Here is a 21,641-nt window from a genome sequence, read left to right on the forward strand (position 1 = left end):
GGAGGGCGGCAAGCGGCTCCGGTGGACCTCCCGCAGACATGCCTGCGGACGGTCCGCTGGTCCCGCGGCTTCGGTGGAGCATCCGCAGGCGTGCCTGCGGGAGGTCCACCGGAGCCACGGGACCAGTGGACCCTCCGCAGACACGTCTGCAGGAGGTCCACCGGAGCCGCGGGACCGGCGACCGCCAGAGCGCCCCCTGCGGCGTGCCGCCCTGCTTGGGGCAGCGCAATTCCTAGAGCCACCCCTGGATGGAGGACTGGGAAATGAAGGGGTCTTTGACAAACCAGCACTCTGGTGGAGGTTTCCTTCCTTTCTGGTTTATACTAGGAGTGCTGGATTACCCCAGAGAACATTCCTGGAATGTATAAAAATGTGGTCTGCTTTCTGTGGCACACCTTTCAGAATACTGAAAGCAAGGTTGGCCAAGTGGCTTTGTGATTAGTTCTTTATGGTGCTATCCAAGAAAGACAGGCTTGATTCTTGTTGCTAGTCTCTTGTTCGTGGATCAGCTTTGGACTGGAGAGAATTGAAAAACAGCATTCTTAGTTTGGAGTAGGGAGGTAAGGGGCCTGTTGAGTCACTCCATTGAGCTGACCATGTTAGTTAGGAGTGACACTGAGACATGGAGTGAATTACTGTTCAGTCCTCCTGGTACAAAGACCACCATGATGCAGGTCTTTGAGCAATAGTGGGGAGAGAAACCCTTCCTTGGGGATAAAGAGGAATACAGTCCTCCACTGAGAATAAAAATAATGAAAGATCTATTTAAAGGTTATAGTTGGGTGAGCAGATGGAGCTGGACGTATTATGAAGGCAGCATGCGTTACATGGAAGAAGCACTTCACCTTATTCTCTAGTGACCCCTTCTGACTCAGCGAAGGAACTCCAAGAGAGCCTTTTTCTCAAGAGGGAGGTACTGCTAGGCATGGTCTTTCAGGTGCAGGAAAGAAAGGGGAAAGGAAAATTAGTCAGCTCAGGGAATGCCTCTCTCTATGACCCCCACTCCCTTTCCACTGCTCTGACAGTTAACTCCATTGAGCCAGAGAGACTATCTGGTGTCCACAATGTTCAAATCCACAGGAGGTCATGGAAGCCCCTAACATTTGCCCTCTGTAGCCATGCAGGATATGGAAGCTCTGTATTTTGGGTGAAATGTGCCCTTTTGTTACATTCATCACTACCTGTGACAAAAACTCACTTCAACAGATTAAAGTTTCTCCAAAATATCTTCAGGAAACTATATTTTCAGAAAGCAACAAACAGTCCTGTGACACCTTATAGACTAACAAATGTATTCGAGCTTAAGCTTTCATGGGTGAATACCCACTTTGTCAGACGCATGACTACCTCTCTGCAAAAGAGAATCTACTGACTCATACTTTTGATTTTTTTTCTGATCCAAACAGATCATAGCAAATCATCATATGCAGTCTATTTCCTTTGCCTCTGGAGGTGATCCGGTAAGCATTTCTTTAGTCATTTTCTTCCATACGTATTGCTATAGGAGGACCTTATGCCAGGATTTATCTCATGTCTTACTCAAAGGAAAATATAAGCTTGATAGCTTCTGTTTCTTATTTTGTAAGCTCTTCTGGACTGTTGCCATCAAGCTCTTTTTGAGGGAAACCACTGACAGGCAGTCACAAATCCTCCTGTATGAATGAGTGTCAGGAAAAGTGTCAAAGGGCCTAGAGCATTTCATATAAATCTTATAAATCCTGTAAGTAGGACCCTGTGGTTTTCAAAGGAAGCACAGTATTTTCATATGGATATCCTTTTACTTTTCATCTTGATTGTTATCCATTTTGCCCTTCCTGCAGTAAAGGACTGAGGATGTGGCTGTATTTCTAGCCTGGTAGGTCCAGGTAACTTTTCTTTCCTTTCTTTTTCCTCAACTCTATCTTATGAAAATGGAGAACCAAATACTGCCCTCAGATATGTCCATTCCACTCATATGTTTGAGGAGAGGATGTGCCTTTTAGGAGAAGCCCAGTTCTGCATTTCTACACTTGCCATGTTTAGTGTTCCTCTCCGATGCCTCTGTGCAACTCACATTCAATTCAGAAGGCAGATCTGGGCTTTTTACTGATCTACATATTTGTTTGAGCTATCCTCCCAGTTTCATACTAAATACGCTTCAGAATATGTTCTATCGATGAAGAATTGAGAGAATCTCAAAACAGTAAAAGTCCCTCCTGAGTCTTGAAAGCCTTTACTCTAGATTGATCAACCCAGTCCCTGTTGTCAGGGACAGGTCCACTTACATGGCACATATAGCCCTCTTTATGAAATAGCTCTCCCACCTCAACTGCAAGATGAGTTAACTGCACCAGCTCTTCAGGGCAAAATATCCTTGACATGTTTGCAAACTGATTGTTATCAATATGCTAAATGGGTCAAATTCATCCATGATGTAACTCTGCTAAACTCAATGGGGATACAGCAGGGATAAATTTGGGCCATTGTAAAATAATAATTCAGGGAGTAAAAAATTGATCAACAGCACCTCTGAAATACCACAGATTGCAATAGATACTGGAAATGAACAATTCCTGCAGTGGGCAGAGGTGTGATTAGTACAGTTGCCTGCCTCCATAGGAAAGTTTTTTGCCACCCCATCTGCCATCCCACATGCTAAGTCCTAGAAACACCCCCACCCATTGGCAGAGTGATTTACCAGGAAACAGCATTACCAGCAGCAGCAGTAAGAGATTTGAATTGAAATAAACAAGGTCTATCAAATGTTGTAGTGAGATGAAAGTCATGCCACTGAGTCACTGAGAAATCAAATCATACCAAGTACAGGAGCCAACAAGAGCTGGTGGAACTATAAAGTAGCATTCACACAACAAGACCACTGCATGATGATCTCATTCTGGGGGTGGAGAGGAGGGTAGGTGTGAGCATCCATTGACATTCAGCAGGCTTGTCACAGTAGGCTCCTAGTTGGGAGAACTTTAAATAAAAGGAAGAGCTTGCTCATGTGGTTCCTGTCTCTCACAGCTAAACTTAATTACTGCTTGATACACCAAACATACCAAACCAGCCTAGCATATATCCCACTATAAATGTATTCATTGTTTTCTTTCCTCTTCAGGAGTGAAATCCACCTCCACTCCCACAAAAGTCATTCCCCCTACATCAGGTCACTGGGAGTATTAGAGATGCATGAACAGAGAGACAGGCTATTCTGTTCTGTTCTATACACCTTCTTTTACTACCTTCATCACTGTGGTATCTGAGTGCATTGCAGTAGTGCATTAAGTGATGTGAGTGTTACAGTTCAGGGCAATTGCACCAGTATTCCCTCAGAGTGGTCCCTTGCGGGCACCCACTCTAAACTCCCAGCTCCTCAGCCATCACCTCTTTTGGGAAGAGACCCACATCTCTCTCCCTCCTGACAGTGATTATTGGAGGCTGCACAGTTCCCTGCCTACACTGTGATATTCTCAGCAAGCCAGACTGTGTAAACAGGCCAGAGTCTGCACTTTGCTTTCTCGCCAGAGGATATGAACAGTCGGAATTACCAGCAGTCACAAGTTACTACTCGACTCTTTCTACGCAAGCACATTTATTCTTAAGGGGAAAGCATTACAGAGAAAACAAAAGAACCTACACACATTCTAATAAGTTTGCCAGAGTTCACCCCTCCCAACTCCTTGAGGGGAAAGCAGTGGATGTGTTATTCCTTGACTTTAGCAAAGCTTTTAATACGGTCTCCCACAGTATTCTTGCCAGCAAGTTAAAGAAGTATGGGCTGGATGAATGGACTATAAGGTGGATAGAAAGCTGGCTAGATCGTCGGGCTCAACGGGTAGTGATCAATGGCTCCATGTCTAGTTGGCAGCTGGTTTCAAGTGGAGTGCCCCAAGGGTCGGTCCTGGGGCTGGTTTTGTTCAATATCTTCATTAATGATCTGGAGGATGGCATGGACTGCACTCTCAGCAAGTTTGCAGATGACACTAAACTTGGAGCAGTGGTAGATATGCTGGAGGGTAGGGACAGGATACAGAGGGACCTAGACAAATTAGAGGACTGAGCCAAAAGAAACCTGATGAGGTTCAACAAGGACAAGTGCAGAGTCCTGCACTTAGGATGGAAGAATCCCATTCACTGTTACAGACTAGGGACCGAATGGCTAGGAAGCAGTTCTGCAGAAAAGGACCTAGGGGTTACGGTGGACGAAAAGCTGAATATGAGTCAACAGTGTGCCCTTGTTGCCAAGAAGGCTAACGGCATTTTGGGCTGTATAAGTAGGGGCATTGCCAGCAGATCGAGGGATGTGATCATTCCCCTCTATTTGACATTGGTGAGGCCTCATCTGGAGTACTGTGTCCAGTTTTGGGCCCCACACTATAAGAAAGATGTGGAAAAATTGGAAAGAGTCCAGTGGAGGGCAACAAAAATTATTAGGGGGCTGGTGCACATGACTTATGAGGAGAGGCTGAGGGAACTGGGATTGTTTAGTCTGCAGAAGAGAAGAATGAGGGGGGATTTGATAGCTGCTTTCAACTACCTGAAAGGGGGTTCCAAAGAGGATGGATCTAGACTGTTCTCAGTGGTAGAAGATGACAGAACAAGGAGTAATGGTCTCAAGTTGCAGTGGGGGAGGTTTAGGTTGGATATTAGGAAAAACTTTTTGACTAGGAGGGTGGTGAAGCACTGGAATGGGTTACCTAGGGAGGTGGTGGAATCTCCTTCCTTACAGGTTTTTAAGGTCAGGCTTAACAAAGCCCTGGCTGGGATGATTTGGTTGGGTTTGGTCCTGCTTTGAGCAGGGGGTTGGACTAGATGACCTCCTGAGGTCCCTTCCAACCCTGATATTCTATGATTCCTTCTGGCTCTGTTAAGAGTCAGTGCTTCGAACCCCACAATGGAACTTTTCTGTGGTTACAAATTCATAACAGCCTTAACTCAGAACTACCACCCCCACAAACAGGTTAGTCTTTCCTGTATGCAGCTTGGGCCTTTGATCTTGAGACTTCAAGAACAGGTAATCTGCAGATAATGGCCCTCTCCTCAGGGTGGAACTTCAACAGGCTGGGTTTTTGTATAACTGGAGATGGGGAATTTTGCATTCATCTCTCCTTAGAGATTCCTCAGGTAAATCACTTGACAATGTTTGTCCCCAAAAGCCCATTCTTACACATTGTTCAGTACAGTTCTTTGAAGTTCATAACACTTCCCACGGTTCACATCATATCTACCTCTAGAGAGGTTACATACAATCCCGGACCATGATAATACATAACCTTTGCATTTAATACAGTGGACTCAAAAGAAACTTAACCCATTAAGGTTTTCAAGGATATTGTAGGAAATTGCCATATCTGTCACAGGGACTAACATCTGCCACATGAGGTTTGTTCTTGCTCTCATCTTCTCCCCAGGAGAACTGTGTATGCAATATAATGTTTTGTTTTGGTAGGCGAGGCTGAAGAAGTGTGAGTCGTATTTGGAGCGGAAGGTGTTGAAGTCTTTGATACCTTTACTTCTGTGGGATTTTGTTCCACAGTCTCAGTCCTGGTCTACACTAGTGGGGGGGGGGGGGGGTCGATCTAAGATACACAACTTCAGCTACGCGAATAGCTGGAGCGAATAGCTGGAGCAGCCCCAGCACACCGGGCATACGAGCAGCACAGCTGAAGCACCTCCAATCCCAGTGCCCCCAGCCCGGGCCTTTTGCACATTGGCCCCAGCCTCTTGGCCACAGAAGAGCAGGAAGGAAACTGGAAGCAGGCAGGAGGGGGCTTCGGAGTGGAGCATGGGCAGGGCCATACCAGGCTGTTTGGGGAGGCACAGCCTTCCCCTGCCTATGCTACCCGCCACTCATGGCTTCAGACAATCTTTTAGATATTGAGTGTCATGGACAAGACCCTGAGTCTTCTCTCAATTGAGACCTAATCCAAAGCCCTCTGATGTCAATGTGAGTCTTTTAACTGATTTCAAGGCTTTGGAAGAGGTGCTTGCACTGGTGTAAATTAAGGGTAATGCTTTGGAAGTCAGTGGAGTGAAACCAGAGTGAGCGGGATCAGAACCAATCCTGGAAATGTTTTTGGAATAAAACAAGAGTTGCTTTTGCACATGCTTGCCAGGTGTCTGAGCTGTAGGTGTTCAAACAGGATATTAATATGGTGCTCAACAGGGCATAGTTAGGCCCTGTCCACATTAAAATTGAACAGATGCCAGCATTAGCTGTGCTTAAGGGCAAGATGGAAGAGCTTTTTAAAAAGGAATTTGCTTATCTGGCCAGCATTCCCTAGCCTTATTTATCAGTTAAAGGTAGTCACAAAACATAAAAAAGTAGCCTGGAAGACGTAAAATAAAAAATTATTTTTCCTTATTCCTATTTTATTTGCATCCTTGTGTTAGGTTTACCTGAGAGTTAGTCTGTAGCATGGTTTTATATCATGGGTAAACTCACATATAAGAAAGGACTGCAAAAACTGTCCACACTGGTCAGGGAAACCATGCTGGAAGCCTGCTACAGACTAGCATGCTTAACCGTGGATATTGATGGCACAGTGTTAACTGTATTGTGAACATGGCCTTCGGAGTGATTCCATACAGAGGATGCACTCAGTCATATTGCTGTGTGTAAAATGGTGGGTTAGCTATCTGTCCCACCCTCACCACCAGGCTATCACTTCGTGGGAAATACTTATGTGATATGCTCTGCTCTTTTGTTACAGTGCAAAAGCAAATTCAAATATTCATTATGTATATATCTATTTTTTACAGGATACAACAGACTATGTTGCATATGTCGCTAAGGACCCTGTTAATCGCAGAGGTAAGGTGTTTTCTATATTTGATGCCTTCCATTTAAAAATATAAATTCATATTTTCAATTTATTGGATTTTTCCAGAAAAAGTAAATGCAACACAATAAAAAGTTGACATTAGGGATGATCACTGGAACAATCAGCACAGCAATAATCAGCAGCCACATATGTTAGTCCAGCAGATTTTTTGCCGTGATTAATATATTTCAAATCATCTGGATACTCCTCATGCCTGGACTGGACCTTCCTAGCCTCTTTGCTGAATGTTGTGAGGAAGGAGATCGTAACCCTCTTTGACTCTCCCCATGAAGGTACTTAAGCATTGTAATTAAGTCACCTCTCAATCTTCTTTTTGATAAACTAAACAGACTAAACTCTATAAGTCTCTCACTGTCAGGCATTTTCTCCAGCTCTCAAATCATTTTGTGTCTCTTTTCTGCACTCTGCAATTTTTCAATAATCTTTTTAAAATGTGGACATTAGAACTTGACACAGAATTCCAGTATTGGCCTCACCAACACCATGTACAGGTGTAAAATTACCTCCTCACTACTCCTTTTATTATACATCTGTAATGGTGCGTTCTCATCTCAAGAGTGCCCCCTTGTGTCAGGGGTCAATATAGCAGGAGTTTTCATATCCAGCATCCTCTTCAGCACCTAACCCTGTGGGTGCTTAAGCTCACTAGTCACCTAACTTCCTTCTGTAAAAGTTTCCTAGCTGCCCAAGTATTCGACCCTGGGGTATATGCACTGCTGCCTCCCTTTAGGTGCCCAGGTGCCTATACTGTGTAAGCCCCAGAGTGATTCACGAATCAGGGGAAGACAGGCATTCAGCTGCCTAAGTCACATGCAAAGCCTAAAATGAGGCCAATAACTGTTCCACTGTGGATAAATACTTGAATAGTCACTGGGCCAGAGAGAAAGAGAGAGCCCAGTGGTTAGGGCACCCACCTGGGAGGAGGGGAGACCCAGGGCCCAATCCCCCTGCTCCAATGACTCTCTCATTATTTGTCCACAGCTTCAACAGGTGAGATTGAGGGAGTCCACCACCATCAGAATATCCCATAGCTGAGTGGCTAGAGCACCTACCTGAAAGGTGGGAGACCTCTGTTCAAATCCTTTCTCTCTTTATGGCAGAGTGGGGACTTGAACCTGGATTGCCCATGTCCAGGTGAGTGCTCAACCAGTGGGCTACATATTGTAAGTAAGGTGAGCACCACTGCCCCCTTTTCCAGCCATTTTTTATGGAGCAAGGCAGGCACCTAGCTCATTACCACAAGTAAACACCTAAGCCACCTGACTCCGGGTGGCTGGTTCCTATTTGTGGATCACTAGTGGAGATAGGCACCTATCTCAGAGAGAGGGGCAGGGCTTAGAACACATCCCTGTTGTCAGCATCTCCCATTGGCTAGCATAGGTGGCTTCCTACCTAGCATACTGGCTTTTGTGGTTCCCATTCTTAGGCTCCTATCTCTCCCCTTTCATTGTATAGGGAGACCAAGGGCCTAACTTGGCTTTGTGGATTGCAGTGTTATTCCTGTGATTTTCAGTACCTAAAAGTTAAGCACTGCGATGCTGAGGGTTGCAACACCTAAGTCCCTTTGTGGATCCTGCCTCTACTTCTCACCTGCCCAGAAACTATCCTTGTATCTAAGGAGACAGTTTATTCATTATGTTATTTTTAATATGACTTAAGTTTCTTTTCAGCTCCCAACAGGTTTAGCAGCAGGCAACATATTCTCTTTAAATACCCACTTCCACTATTGCATGCATGCATATTATAGTCCTTTGTTCAACTTCACTTCTTTCAGTCCACACGTTTGGAGACATCTGCACATTGCCTAGGGAATCCCTTGGTGCTGAATGTCTAACACAGCTGGTCATACAGTTTATTCATCTAAGGCAAATTCACTTCATAAGCCAGTGGTGTCAGTCTCAGTCTTTATGCAGGTGAAGTATGCTGGGGGAAAAAATCCATCTGCAACCCAGGGCCAGGAACATTTGCCCTGCATCAAGACATCACACAACTCTATGGGCAGGAATAGCAGCCACTGGATCTGCATAATTGCAGATCTCATGATGTCCTACCCTGGTCTAAGCACAAATCCTTCCTGTATGCCAGCCTGTGTGGGATCACTGTGTAGATGCTCTTCAAGTGCTGTGTGACTGTTACTAACAAAATTGTACAAGCACACACAAATGTCAGCATCATTCCTAATTCGTATTACATTAGTCCCTAGAAGTCCCAATCAGCTTGTGCTAGGCACTGGACACGCAGGCTTGCCTACATTGCAATCAGGAAGTATAATTGCAGCTTGTGTAGACATACTCCAGCTATATTGCAGGCGCATATTCTTATTGCTCAGTTAGTGGAAAGGGAGTGGGTTTGTCAGCCCCTAGCAGGTGTAGAAATGGTGTAGCCAGCCTCCCTCCACACAGTTCCAGAGTATCAGCCTGGAAGAGTGCAGAGAGGGGGTCACTGTTGAGCTGATGTATTGGCTGTATGCCACCCAGGGATTTTCCAGATAGCCAGTTATGCCAACACATGACACCTTTGCATCACTGGAGCCATAGCAGGGCCAAAGATCTGGTTGGTATCCTGTATATGAATATCTCCCTCACACCTCATTTTGGGGAAGTTCAGAACCAGTTGAAAACTTTGTCACACAGGCACTCATCAAGATAAGTAGATTAGAAATCAACTAAAATGGCAATAAAATTATGGAAAACAGATTAAAGAGAAATAAAGGTAAGTTTAATTTGGAATGATCTGAAAATGTTCTCTAGTGTTTCTCTCTTTATTTTAATAGAAAGCTCAGAATTCTCCTGTAACTTGCTGCACGCAGTTACAGTCAGGTGATAATGAATGACATTCATTAAGGTTTCTCTTCTTGAAGGAGTTTTTCAAATTATGGGCCCTGATTCTGGTCTCACTTACACCAGTTTTACACCGTTGTATGATAATTCCATTGGATTGGAGTGGAATCACTCCTGATTTCAGATGGTGTAAGTGAGAGGAGAATCAAGCCAATGTCTTAAGTTAGCTGTAGCTAATTGCTATTTTTGTTCATTCCGATTTTAATAAAATCTATATGTCATGAAAAGAACAACTGTCCTTGGCCTGGAGGTCCTTGTGCCATTAATTATTGCATCACAGTGAAGACTGTATAAATAATGGTGTGTAAATGTTGGCATCTTTCTTTCTTTCCTCTAGCGTGCCATATACTGGAATGCTGTGATGACCTGGCCCAGGATATTATCAGCACCATAGGGCAAGCATTTGAACTTCGATTTAAGCAATATTTACGGTGTCCCTCTAAGATACCTGCTCTCCATGATAGGTGAGTAACATTGCAGTAGAATCTTTTCTAGTCCCTCAGTTTCCTTCACCAGCTGGTAAAGTGAGGGGTGAATCTATGGCTGTGCTGTGGATGAAACTGTCTTAGAAGAACTGGATTTTAAACACACTTCAAAACAGGTTCCTGATAAATGAGTGAAACATGGTTTGCCTGACTAATGTGGATGGGCCATAATCATTTTAAAATCACGTTTAAACATGGCCTCTAGGATCAACTGTTTTAAAATTATAATTTCCTGCCCATACTGGCTAGTGAAACACTTGTTAGCGATCAAGACAGGTGCATAAATTCAGAGGTGATGTGTGCTATAGGAGACATATTGCACACCACTAAGTGAGACTAAGGGAGCCTAAATTGGTATAATTTACATAGTGAGTGACCAGAACAAGTTGTAAATTACACCAGCTAAGAGTCATCTCTATATTTGGCCCCAGGTAAAAGCACTATTTTAAGCATGGTTTTTAAATAGCTATGCCCTGGCCCATATCCACACTGAAGGTCTTTAAGCCATGTTAGCTTAAATCTGTTTAAAATTTGTTTTTAAATCCAGCTTTATACCCAGTGTGGATGGAGCCTTGAAGTAATGCAAGTGGAGGAACTTCCCAGGAAGGTTGGAATCTATCCTGCAGGGTTTCTTTGTAAAGACATGAATGTTCATGACAGATTTTGGTTTGCTTGTTTTAGAGATTTTTCTTTTTGCTGCAAGTCATAAAAATCATCATAACCCTTACTTAAAGTCAAAGAAACAGGCTTTCTAAAAACACATACATAGAGGTCAGACTGCTCCCCCATGAAAAAAAGTGCACATGGAAGGGCCGAGTAGGAGGAAACCCTATGTGAGATTGTTCTAAAAGGGGAACTGGATTTACCCCCTACCAAATTAGCATATGGTTCAGCCTTCACATTGATTTTCACATCCCTTTCCCCCACCTCAGTCTCTGTCTACAGTAACATTTTTCGAAACTTTCCCACCAAAGCTAGCACCATATCAGCTCTATTGGTGCGAGCAACATTTTGGTCGGATGTATTCCTGAGGGTTTCATCACATGACATAATCTTTAATTAAAGATTAATCTTTAATTCCTGGAGACTCCAGGACAATACTGAGTTTTGGCAACCCTACGCATAGTGAGTATAGAATGCTACCATTCTGATTTGGAAGAATTTTACCTTCCCTTTGCACTGGTGTAAATGACAGCTTGATGTGCAGTGAAACAGAGAATCGGGCCTATAGAATTCACCAAAGTCATTCCTGATTCACACCAGAGTTATTTAGATCAGAATCAGGCCCCAAGACATTATGAAGGAATCCTTTTTTTTTTCTATCAGCCAATCAATCACACAAATAATACTACAAATAACATGGTAAATGTAACTAGGAAAGGTATTGTAAAGAAGTTTTTAATGGTTGTCATTAATAGGGGTATATAGGACCTGATCCAAAGCTCTCTGAAGTCAATGGAAGGCTACCATCAACTTCAGTGAGCTTTGGATCAGCCTCATTACAGAGTTGGAGTGCTGCTTGGTTCATCCTATTTTACTTTGTAAATGTCGCTTAATTGTCAAAGGGCTGGGTAGTATATGGCCCATGTAGCTAGTATTATAGCACTTCGAGTGCTGCAAGATGAGTAACATAATCCCTTTCTACAGGATGCAGAGTTTTGATGAACCTTGGATGGAGGAAAATGGAGAGCCAGCAGAACATCCCTATTACAACAGCATTCCTAATAAAATGCCTCCTACTGGTGGCTTTATTGATGCTAGATTCAAAACTAGGATCCCAAATCCAGCAGATACTGCTCAGGTCAGTGAAACGTTACCTGCTTAGCTCTCTGATTCAATCAAAAATTTGAAAGCAACATTTTATTTCCAGATCAATGCACTGACAATGTTAAATATCTTGTAACTTTTCATATATGGCTGAATTATACTGTGGCACCTTATTTATTGCTGCTTCGTATTCATTCATGGACTTGAATAAGAAATGAAACATGGCTCTGTATTGTTTATTATTAAATTCTGGCTCGTCCTGCAACGGGTATGCTGAGGGAGAAGAGGCTGAAGATAACCTCTTACCCATTACAGTCAAGGAATTATGATGTAATTAGAATAACAGAGACTTGGTGGGATGACTCACATGATTGGAGTACTGTCATGGATGGATATAAACTGTTCAGGAAGGACAGGCAGGGCAGAAAAGGTGGGGAAGTTGCGTTGTATGTAAGAGAGCAGTATGACTGCTCAGAGCTCCAGTATGAAACTGCAGAAAAACCTGAGAGTCTCTGGATTAAATTTAGAAGTATGAACAACAAGGGTAATGTCGTGGTGGGAGTCTGCTACAGACCACCAGACCAGGGGGATGAGGTGGACGAGGCTTTCTTCCAGCAACTAACAGAAGTTGCTAGATCACAGGCCCTGGTTCTCATGGGTGACTTTAATCACCCCGATATCTGCTGGGAGAGCAATACAGCAGTGCACAGACAATCCAGGAAGTTTCTGGAAAGTGTAGGGGACAATTTCCTGGTGCAAGTGCTGGAGGAACCAACTAGGGGAAAAGCTCTTCTTGACCTGCTGCTCACAAACAGGGAAGAAATAGTAGAGGAAGCAATAGTGGATGGGAACCTGGGAGGCAGTGACCATGAGATGGTCGAGTTCAGGATCCTGACACAAGGAAGAAAGGAGAGCAGTAGAACAGAGACCCTGGACTTCAGAAAAGCAGACTTCGAATCCCTCAGGGAACTGATGGGCAAGGTCCCCTGGGAGAATAACATGATGGGGAAAGGAGTCGAGGAAAGCTGGCTGTATTTTAAAGCATCCTTATTGAGGTTGCAGGAACAAACCATCCCGATGTGTAGGAAGAAAAGTAAATATGGCAGGCGACCAGCTTGGCTTAACAGTGAAATCCTTGCTCGTCTTAAACACAAAAAAACAGCTTACAAGAAGTGGAAGATTGGACAAATAACCAGGGAGGAGTATAAAAGTATTGCTCAGGCATGCAGGAGTGAAATTAGGAAGGCCAAATCACACTTGGAGTTGCAGCTAGCCGGAGATGTTAGGAGTAACAAGAAGGGTTTCTTCAGGTATGTTAGCAACAAGAAGAAAGTCAAGGAAAGTGTGGGCCCCTTGCTGAATGAGGGAGGGAACCTAGTGACAGAGGATGTGGAGAAAGCTAGTGTACTCAATGCTTTTTTTGCCTCTGTCTTCACAGACAAGGTCAGCTCCCAGACAGCTGCACTCTGCAGCATGGTATGGGGAGGAGGTGACCAGCTCTCTGTGGAGAAAGAAGTAGTTCAGGACTATTTAGAAAAGCTGGACGAGCACAAGTCCATGGGGCCAGATGCACTGCATCCAAGGGTGCTAAAGGAGTTGGCCGGTGAGATTGCAGAGCCATTGGCCATTATCTTTGAAAAATCATGGCGATTGGGGGAGGTCCCAGATGACTGGAAAAAAGCTAATGTAGTGCCCATCTTTAAAAAAGGGAAGAAGGAAGATCCAGGGAACTACAGGCCAGTCAGTCTCACCTCAGTCCCTGGAAAAATCATGGAACAGGTCCTCAAGGAATCAATTCTGAACCACTTAAAGGAGGGGAAAGTGATCAGGAACAGTCAGCATGGATTCACCAAGGGCAAGTCATGCCTGACTAACCTAATTGCCTTCTATGATGAGATAACCGGCTCTGTGGATGAGGGGAAAGCAGTGGATGTGCTATTTCTGGACTTTAGCAGAGCCTTTGATACAGTCTCCCACAGTATTCTTGCCAGCAAGTTAAAGAAGTATGGGCTGGATGAATGGACAGTAAGGTGGATAGAAAACTGGCTAGATGGTCGGGCTCAACAGGTAGTGATCAATGGTTCCATGTCTAGTTGGCAGCCGGTATCAAGTGGAGTGCCCCAAGGGTTGGTGCTGGGGCCGGTTTTGTTCAATATCTTCATTAACGATCTGGAGGATGGTGTGGACTGCACCCTTAGCAAGTTTGCAGATGACACTAAACTGGGAGGAGTGGTTGATACGCTGGAGGGTAGGGATAGGATACAGAGGGACCTAGACAAATTAGAGGACTGAGCCAAAAGAAACCTGATGAGGTTCAACAAGGACAAGTGCAGAGTCCTGCACTTAGGACGGAAGAATCCCATGCACTGCTACAGACTAGGGACCGAATGGCTGGGCAGCAGTTCTACAGAAAAGGACCTAGGGGTTACGGTGGACGAAAAGCTGAATATGGGTCAGCAGTGTGCCCTTGTTGCCAAGAAGGCTAATGGCATTTTGGGCTGTATAAGTAGGGGCGTTGCCAGCAGATCGAGGGATGTGATCATTCCCCTCTATTCGACATTGGTGAGGCCTCATCTGGAGTATTGTGTCCAGTTTTGGGCCCCACACTACAAGAAGGATGTGGATAAATTGGAGAGAGTCCAGCGGAGGGCAACAAAAATGATTAGGGGGCTGGAGCACATGACTTATGAGGAGAGGCTGAGGGAATTGAGATTGTTTAGCCTGCAGAAGAGAAGAATGAGGGGGGATTTGATAGCTGCTTTCAACTACCTGAAAGGGGGTTCCAAAGAGGAAGGAGCTAGACTGTTCTCAGTGGTAGAAGATGACAGAACAAGGAGTAATGGTCTCAAGTTGCAGTGGGGGAGGTTTAGGTTGGACATTAGGAAAAACTTTTTCACTAGTAGGGTGGTGAAGCACTGGAATGGGTTACCTAGGGAGGTGGTGGAATCTCCTTCCTTAGAGGTTTTTAAGGTCAGGCTTGTCAAAGCCCTGGCTGGGATGATTTAGTTGGGTTTGGTCCTGCTTTGAGCAGGAGGTTGGACTGGATGACCTCCTGAGGTTCCTTCCAACCCTGAGATTCTATGATTCTATGATTACACCTGCTCAGTAGACAGGCAAAATCATAGCCTTCCAGATCACAGAATGGTAGGTGGGAGTGGTCACTGGCCAACATTCATTGTCCTCAGTAAGGACATAGCTAAGTAACTAGGGAGGAATTATAAGGTCCCCAATCTCTGTTAACACACAGAAGGAAAGATAGTGTGCACTGTTCCCTTTTGGACCAGCTCTATGGAGCTTTCTGAAAGCCCTAAAGACTGGACTGTAGAATGATTTTTCCTCTTTCTCTGTCCCAATTAACATTTAATTATTCAATTATATAATTTCAGTGGAATAACTTCACTAAGAGCTCCTCACCAGGATATCCTCTTGCTCAGAGCACTTACCTAAGAAGTGGCAAATCCCTGTTCAAATCCCTTCTCTTCATCAGGCAGAGGTGACTTGAACCAGGGGTCTCCCACATCCCATGTGAGTACCCTAACCACTGGGCTAATGGTTATAAGAGAGGTTCTTCTCCTCCACGTCGCCTCTCCCATTGTTTTGTGTGGAGTTAGGTGGCCTCTGAGCACACCTAGTGGATTGGGCCCTTCATGTTAGTTAGGTGGAGTAGTGCCTGTCTTCCCCTGGGCTGTGGATCACTAGCAGAGCTAGATGCCTCCGTGCAACCTGGGTTTAGGCACCTATCTCTGTGAGGGGACGGGGCTTAATACCCATCCATTTTATCAGCATCTCCTATTGGCTAGATTAGGTGGCTTTGTGGGTTGTCTTCTAAGCTGCCTATTTCTCCCCATTCATTGAATAAGAGCCGAGGTGCCTAACTCAGCTTTGTGGGTTGCAGTGTTGTTCCTGTGATTTTTCTAGGCACCTAACAGTTAGGTGTTGTGATGCTCAATGCACAGTTCCTAAGTCCCTTTGTAGATCTGGGCCTAGAAGCCTGCATAGGGATGGAGAGCTATTCTCTTGGCTGGCCTAGGCAACTGGATCAGGTGGGTCCTGTTAGCTCCAACCCATGACATAAAAAGGGTTGAGCCTCTGTATGAGGCACAGGCAGCAGCAGCAAATCCAGAAATAGCCGAGCTCAAGTGCATGTCCTGATAGAAGGTTTATTTAAAGAGGTACCATTGCCTTATAAATCATATTTCTCCCTGTCTTCCCCCCCCCCACACACACATTATTACATGGAACACCTAAGAATGCTATGACTGAACATGCTTAGGGAGGAGAATTTTTTACACATTATTCCATTTGCTTGCTTTGTGCAACTGATTTTTCGTATATCAGCTTTACTATTTCTCCTGTACAATCACTATCCCCTGCTGTATGTATGACTTTTCCCCTCCACAGCAGGGGAGAGAAACATTTTTTGAAACAGGATACTTTGATTCTATCCAAACCAATTGGCAGAGGGGGGAGGGATAGCTCAGTGGTTTGTGAGTTGGCCGGGGTTGTGAGTTCAGTCCTTGAGGGGGCCACTTAGGGGTCTGGGGCAAAATCAGTACTTTGTCCTGCTAGTGAAGGCAGGGGGCTTGACTTGATGACCTTTCAGGGTCCCTTCCAGTTCTGTGAGATAAGTATATCTCCACATATATCAAGCCACAGGGGTAGCACCTAAAACTACTTTTACCTAGGTTTTAAATTGACTAATATTTCAAGCTGGTGGTGTTCTCTTAGGTTAACAGTAAAGGAAACCCCAGGAAAGGGTAGTTTGGATGCCATCCAGTTGTTTGTGTGCTGGATGTTTGTGCACTTCGTTACAGGGCCAATCCTACTGTTCTCATTCAGGCAAAAACACAAGGATTGGGCTTAAAATCTGTGCTCCTTCAAGCTGGTCCATGAAGACAAGTCCTGCACCTATATGGAGTCCCATTGACTTCAGTGGCACTGAGAAGCTATAAAAGGCTGTCCATATAGACTCTACTGAAATCAGTGGGGCTCTGCTGGTCTGAGTGGAACAGCACTCAGCATCTGAGCCAAAGATAGTGTTGGCAGCACATCTCTATTTAATTCCCAGAGATATCTTGTCTGATGAGAACCCCCTCCCACCATACAGTCAGTAGGTACCAGTGAGTGAATCTTTCTGTTAATCCTTTTGAACGCTTGCTCATTCTTGTATTCTAGCATCTGTTTTCTGCAGAGCATCCTCAGTAGGTTGTCAGGGTTTGCCAAATAAAGAAGGCTGCATATTGTATAGAATAAAAACAGGAAAGAGTGAGGTTCTCATGAAGGTCACTCACACTGTCATTCCCCTACACCAACACATTCAAGACAGAATGCTCAATCACGGTGTCATGCATAAGGAATGAAAAGAAGACTAGGTGTAAGTAGAACAGAACCGAACAAAGCCTCAAAGATGAACAGTGCATCACAGTGTTTTAAAGGAAGGAGTCATTGAAGAATTGTTGTTTGTATGTCCACTCTAGTCTGCAGCAGCAGCAGGAAGAGAACAAACATACTACCAGAGTCGACACTTCGGAGACAAATTCAGTGAAGACTGGCAGCATGCTCCTGTTAAACAAGGTGAGTTAAATTTTAAAGTAATTATGCTTCTCAAAGGATATGTCTGCACTGCTGCTGCGGGGTTGCTTTTTTTGTTTTTGTTTTGTTTTTTTGTTGAGAGTCTCAGCCTGGGTCAACTGACTCAGGATCATGGGGCTTACACTAAGGGGCTAAAAATGACAGTGTAGACGTTCCTGCCTGGGCTCTGAAACCTGGCAAGTGGGGAGGATTTCAGAGCCTGGACTCCATCCTGAGCAGGAACCATCTATGCTTCTATCTTTGATCTTGCAGTGCAAGCCCCGTGAGCCCGTCAGTTGAACCAGGCTCTGAAACTCACTGCCGTGTTTTGTTTTTTTAGTGTAGACATTATATAGGCCCCAATCATAGAGTTGGATTCGATTGGGTGGATTGGGGCCATATGGTGAAAGTCTGATACATGGAAATCTTGCAGCAAGACACTATAGTTAATTGATAGTTTCTTTTCTTCCTTAAAGTGAATTTTAGCATCAGTGTTTCTGAAAGGTATTGGATAAACAGCTCTGGGAACTGAAATCCAATATATATTCTGAAACACATACATGAACACACACATGTGTGTGTGTTGCAGAATATATTTTGGATTTCAGTTCCCAGAGCTGTTTGTTTAATAACATTTAAAAACTGCTGGTTTTCCAACCCCTTGGAACTCCCTTTGTTTTCTGCTTAAATGCAAATTAAGCAGAGCACACATTCTTTTATTTGAGACAGACCTGTTTGCCATTTTCTGTTTGGGCAGGGTTGTGGTTTGGAACATGTGATAATAACACCATACAGTAGCATTGTATACACAATGTTGTTCAGGACAATTATTGACCCCTAATTTATGAGTTTTTAAAGAATACCTTACAAGGCATACTTTGTACAAAGATTATTACAGTAATAGTCAAAAGGTGAATACAGGGGTACAAGCCATCACAGTGTCTGTCCATGCACACATGTACATCTATGAGCTGAGCTGAGCTGAGCAAATTATTTGCAACAAATAATTGATTTCTAAAATTTTCCTGTTTTGCTTTTTGTGAACGTCATGAGCAAATCATAATATTCTGAAATATATTCATTATTCAGAAATTTTTGCATGTCTTCATGAAATTTCCCCTTCATTTGGCTACTTTGCAGTGATGCTTCAGATATTTGATATTTAAATTTCAAAGCTGATGCTGTGTTGGTTGGTTACCTAAGCCAGATTAGCTTACTTCAGTTCTCTGATCGCATGACATAGGTAACTAACCAATGCTGCCCCAGTTTTGAATATTCCAATAAAATACATCCAGTATTTGTGCTAGTAAACAATAGGCAGAAAGTGAAGACAAAAGGGCCATGAATGCAGTCAAATCAAAATCAGTTTTGAATTTGAATGACTATTCGAGAACAATTTTTCCCCTGTGCCAAGCTCTAATAGACAGGCATGTTGTTTGTCTTTTCATCTCTCTTTCCAGAGACTGTTGAGTCTGCACTTTGGTTAGTGACATCTCCTATGTTTATTCTAAACAATACTGCTTTATTCTTCCAAATGCTATGTTAAAGAGAGGGGGAAAAAAGAAGTATTTTGAATTTTCCAGGGTCCTTGGACATTTACAGCGTGCCAGAAGGGAAGCCTCAAGTAACCCCAACAGGAGAGGTGCCAGCTTATGTGAACACCCAACATATAAACATGGAAGCTCTACTTGCACTTCAGGCAGATGCTGCATTCAGTGGAACAAAAGAGTGTACCAAAGACAGCAGTCCAAGAAAAGATCTGTTTGATATGAGTGAGTTCCCTTTTAACTCTCACCTCTAATGACAGACCCTACATAATTAGTATTTTATTTTGGACCAATAGAATTGCCATTTATTCATTCCTGAAATGGTTTGAATTAATGAAGGTGATTCATATCTTTCTGGGTTTGAAATTATTGGTGCTTATAGTTTTGAAGCTAAATCAAGGTCAAAGGTCCACACTGCATCTACACTAGGAAGAAGGTTGGGATTAGGTAACATGTGTTAGCTCACACTGATCTAACCTAGACTTCTTTTCCTAATTTAGGATGTAGACTCATGAGTTTATCATAGTATGTAATTAAACATCAGGGATCTTTGTTAAATTAATACTCTGTTTTGAAAAGAGAGCAGATATCTGTGTAATAAATATGACTATGCAGATTAAGCATTTTATTTAAAATGAAGTCCTCCTAACTTTGTGGAGGAGGGATAGCTCAGTGGTTTGAGCATTGGTCTGCTAAACCTAGGGTTGTAAATTCAATTCCTGAAAGGACCATTTAGGGATCTGGACTAAAAATCTGTCTGGGGATTGGTCCTGCTCTGAGCAGAGGGTTGGACTAGATGATCTCCTGAGGTCCCTTCCAACCCTGATATTCTATGATTCTAACTAGCCAGACAATAAGAGAGCTCTGATCCTGTCCAGAACATACAAATATGTGACCATTAGCAATTAGTCAAAATTGTCTCTGATTTTTAATATATTTGTTTACAAACAATATTCTCTGTGTTCTTAATATATTATATAAACTAGTGGGACTAGTAATACACCATACTGTGTTTCTTCTTCTTAAGGATAAATGGAAGTTGCTATTACAAGAAAATAAACCAGGGTTAAAATGACTGGAATTGTATTTTTTTGTAATGCAGTTTACCTGTGAGTGATCTTGCACTTGTTTCTGTGCCTGTAACCAGAACCTTTTGAAGACGCTCTCAAGAACCAGGCCACTGGGCCTGCGCTGAATAAGGCTCCCTCGGTCGAGTGCACCAGTCCTCCATTACCCAGAGCAGCTAACTGCACTATAATGAACGAGCTGAATACAGAGCCTTGGTATCAAGGAGAGATGAGTAGGAAAGAAGCAGAACAGCTGTTAAAGAAATGTGGAGACTTCCTGGTCAGGAAAAGCACCACAAATCCAGGCTCCTATGTGCTGACTGGTATGCACAATAGACAAGCCAAACATCTTCTTTTAGTGGATCCGGAAGGAACTGTAAGTGTTGACTCCTGGATGAGAGTAAAAAAGTGTCCGACTCTATATATTTTCTGTAAGCCAGAAAATGAACCCTATTGATAACAATTATTTGTTATTACAGGAATTTGTAAGGTTCCCGTCACCTAACCTTAAATCTCAACTCACGATGCTTAGCTGAAGAGCTGCTGCAGCATTTCTACATGGCGAGGTAGCTCTGAGGCCACTTCCTCTAGTCTAGTCCTCAGTGCAATACGGGGCAGTCAAAGGTATTAAGTTACTTTTGTGGCCCCCAGATCCCATGGCTGTCTGGGGAGCAGTCTGGTCCCTCGCATTAGTTAGAACAGCCTGTGCACTGCTCTTATTTCCACCCAGCTGCCTGAGGCTCCAGTGAGTTGTTCTGATAAGAGTGATCTCCAGAGCATAGGGGCGTGACTTCCTTCTCTGGGAATAGGCTCTCACTCAAGCCTGGGAGAGAAATGGCATACTCTGTCTCTCTGCTACCTGAGGATTCCCTTAGCTGGTTAAATTGGCTTTCTAGCAGCAGAGCAATATAAACTAGCCAGAGCTGGGCATGAAAACTGGTCCTTGGTATTTTTGTAGCTGCCCATCTCTGAAAAAGTAAGCAGATGACACAAAAATAGGGGGAGTGGAAAATAATGAAGAGGACAGGTCATTGATTCCTCTTCATATATATATATATAGGAACAAAGAACATAGGCCATACTTACAGAATAGGGGACTATATCTTGGGAAGCAGTGACTCTGAAAATTTTTTCAGGGTTGTGGTGGATAATCAGCTGAACATGAACTCCTAACATAATGCTAGGGGCAAAAGATCTAATGCTATCCTTGGATGCATAAACCAGGGAATCTCGAAGAGGAGTAGAAAGGTTATATTTGGCACTATGCAACCACTGCTGGAATACTGTGTCCAGTTCTGCTGTCCACAATTCAAGAAGGATGTTGGTAAATTAGAGAGGGTTCAGCGAACAGATGCAAGAATGATTAAAGGATTAGAAAACGTGCCTTTCAGTGATAGACTTAAGGAGCAAAATCTATTTTGCTTATCAAAAAGAAGGGGTGACGTGGTTGCAGGCTATAACTCTCTTCATGGGCAACAAATATTTAATAATGAGCTCTTCAGTCTGGCAGAGAAAGATCTAACATGATCCAGTGGCTGGA

General features: G+C 43.6%; 1 protein-coding gene across 3 annotated transcripts in view; it reads left to right on the forward strand.

The window, feature by feature from the left end:
• The window catches only part of SHC3 (SHC adaptor protein 3), a 116,120-nt gene that overhangs the window by 88,455 nt on the left and 6,024 nt on the right, over positions 1-21,641 (forward strand). For all 3 annotated transcript variants that reach the window (XM_039542779.1, XM_039542777.1, XM_039542780.1), the window contains 7 exons: positions 1,407-1,460; positions 6,742-6,793; positions 10,002-10,128; positions 11,797-11,950; positions 17,394-17,490; positions 19,071-19,259; positions 20,182-20,477. In XM_039542779.1, coding sequence (XP_039398713.1) covers positions 1,407-1,460; positions 6,742-6,793; positions 10,002-10,128; positions 11,797-11,950; positions 17,394-17,490; positions 19,071-19,259; positions 20,182-20,477 — 969 coding nt within the window. The remainder of the gene's footprint in view (positions 1-1,406; positions 1,461-6,741; positions 6,794-10,001; positions 10,129-11,796; positions 11,951-17,393; positions 17,491-19,070; positions 19,260-20,181; positions 20,478-21,641) is intronic.

Source organism: Mauremys reevesii, linkage group 6, assembly GCF_016161935.1.
Source record: "Mauremys reevesii isolate NIE-2019 linkage group 6, ASM1616193v1, whole genome shotgun sequence".
Classification (NCBI taxonomy): domain Eukaryota; kingdom Metazoa; phylum Chordata; order Testudines; family Geoemydidae; genus Mauremys; species Mauremys reevesii.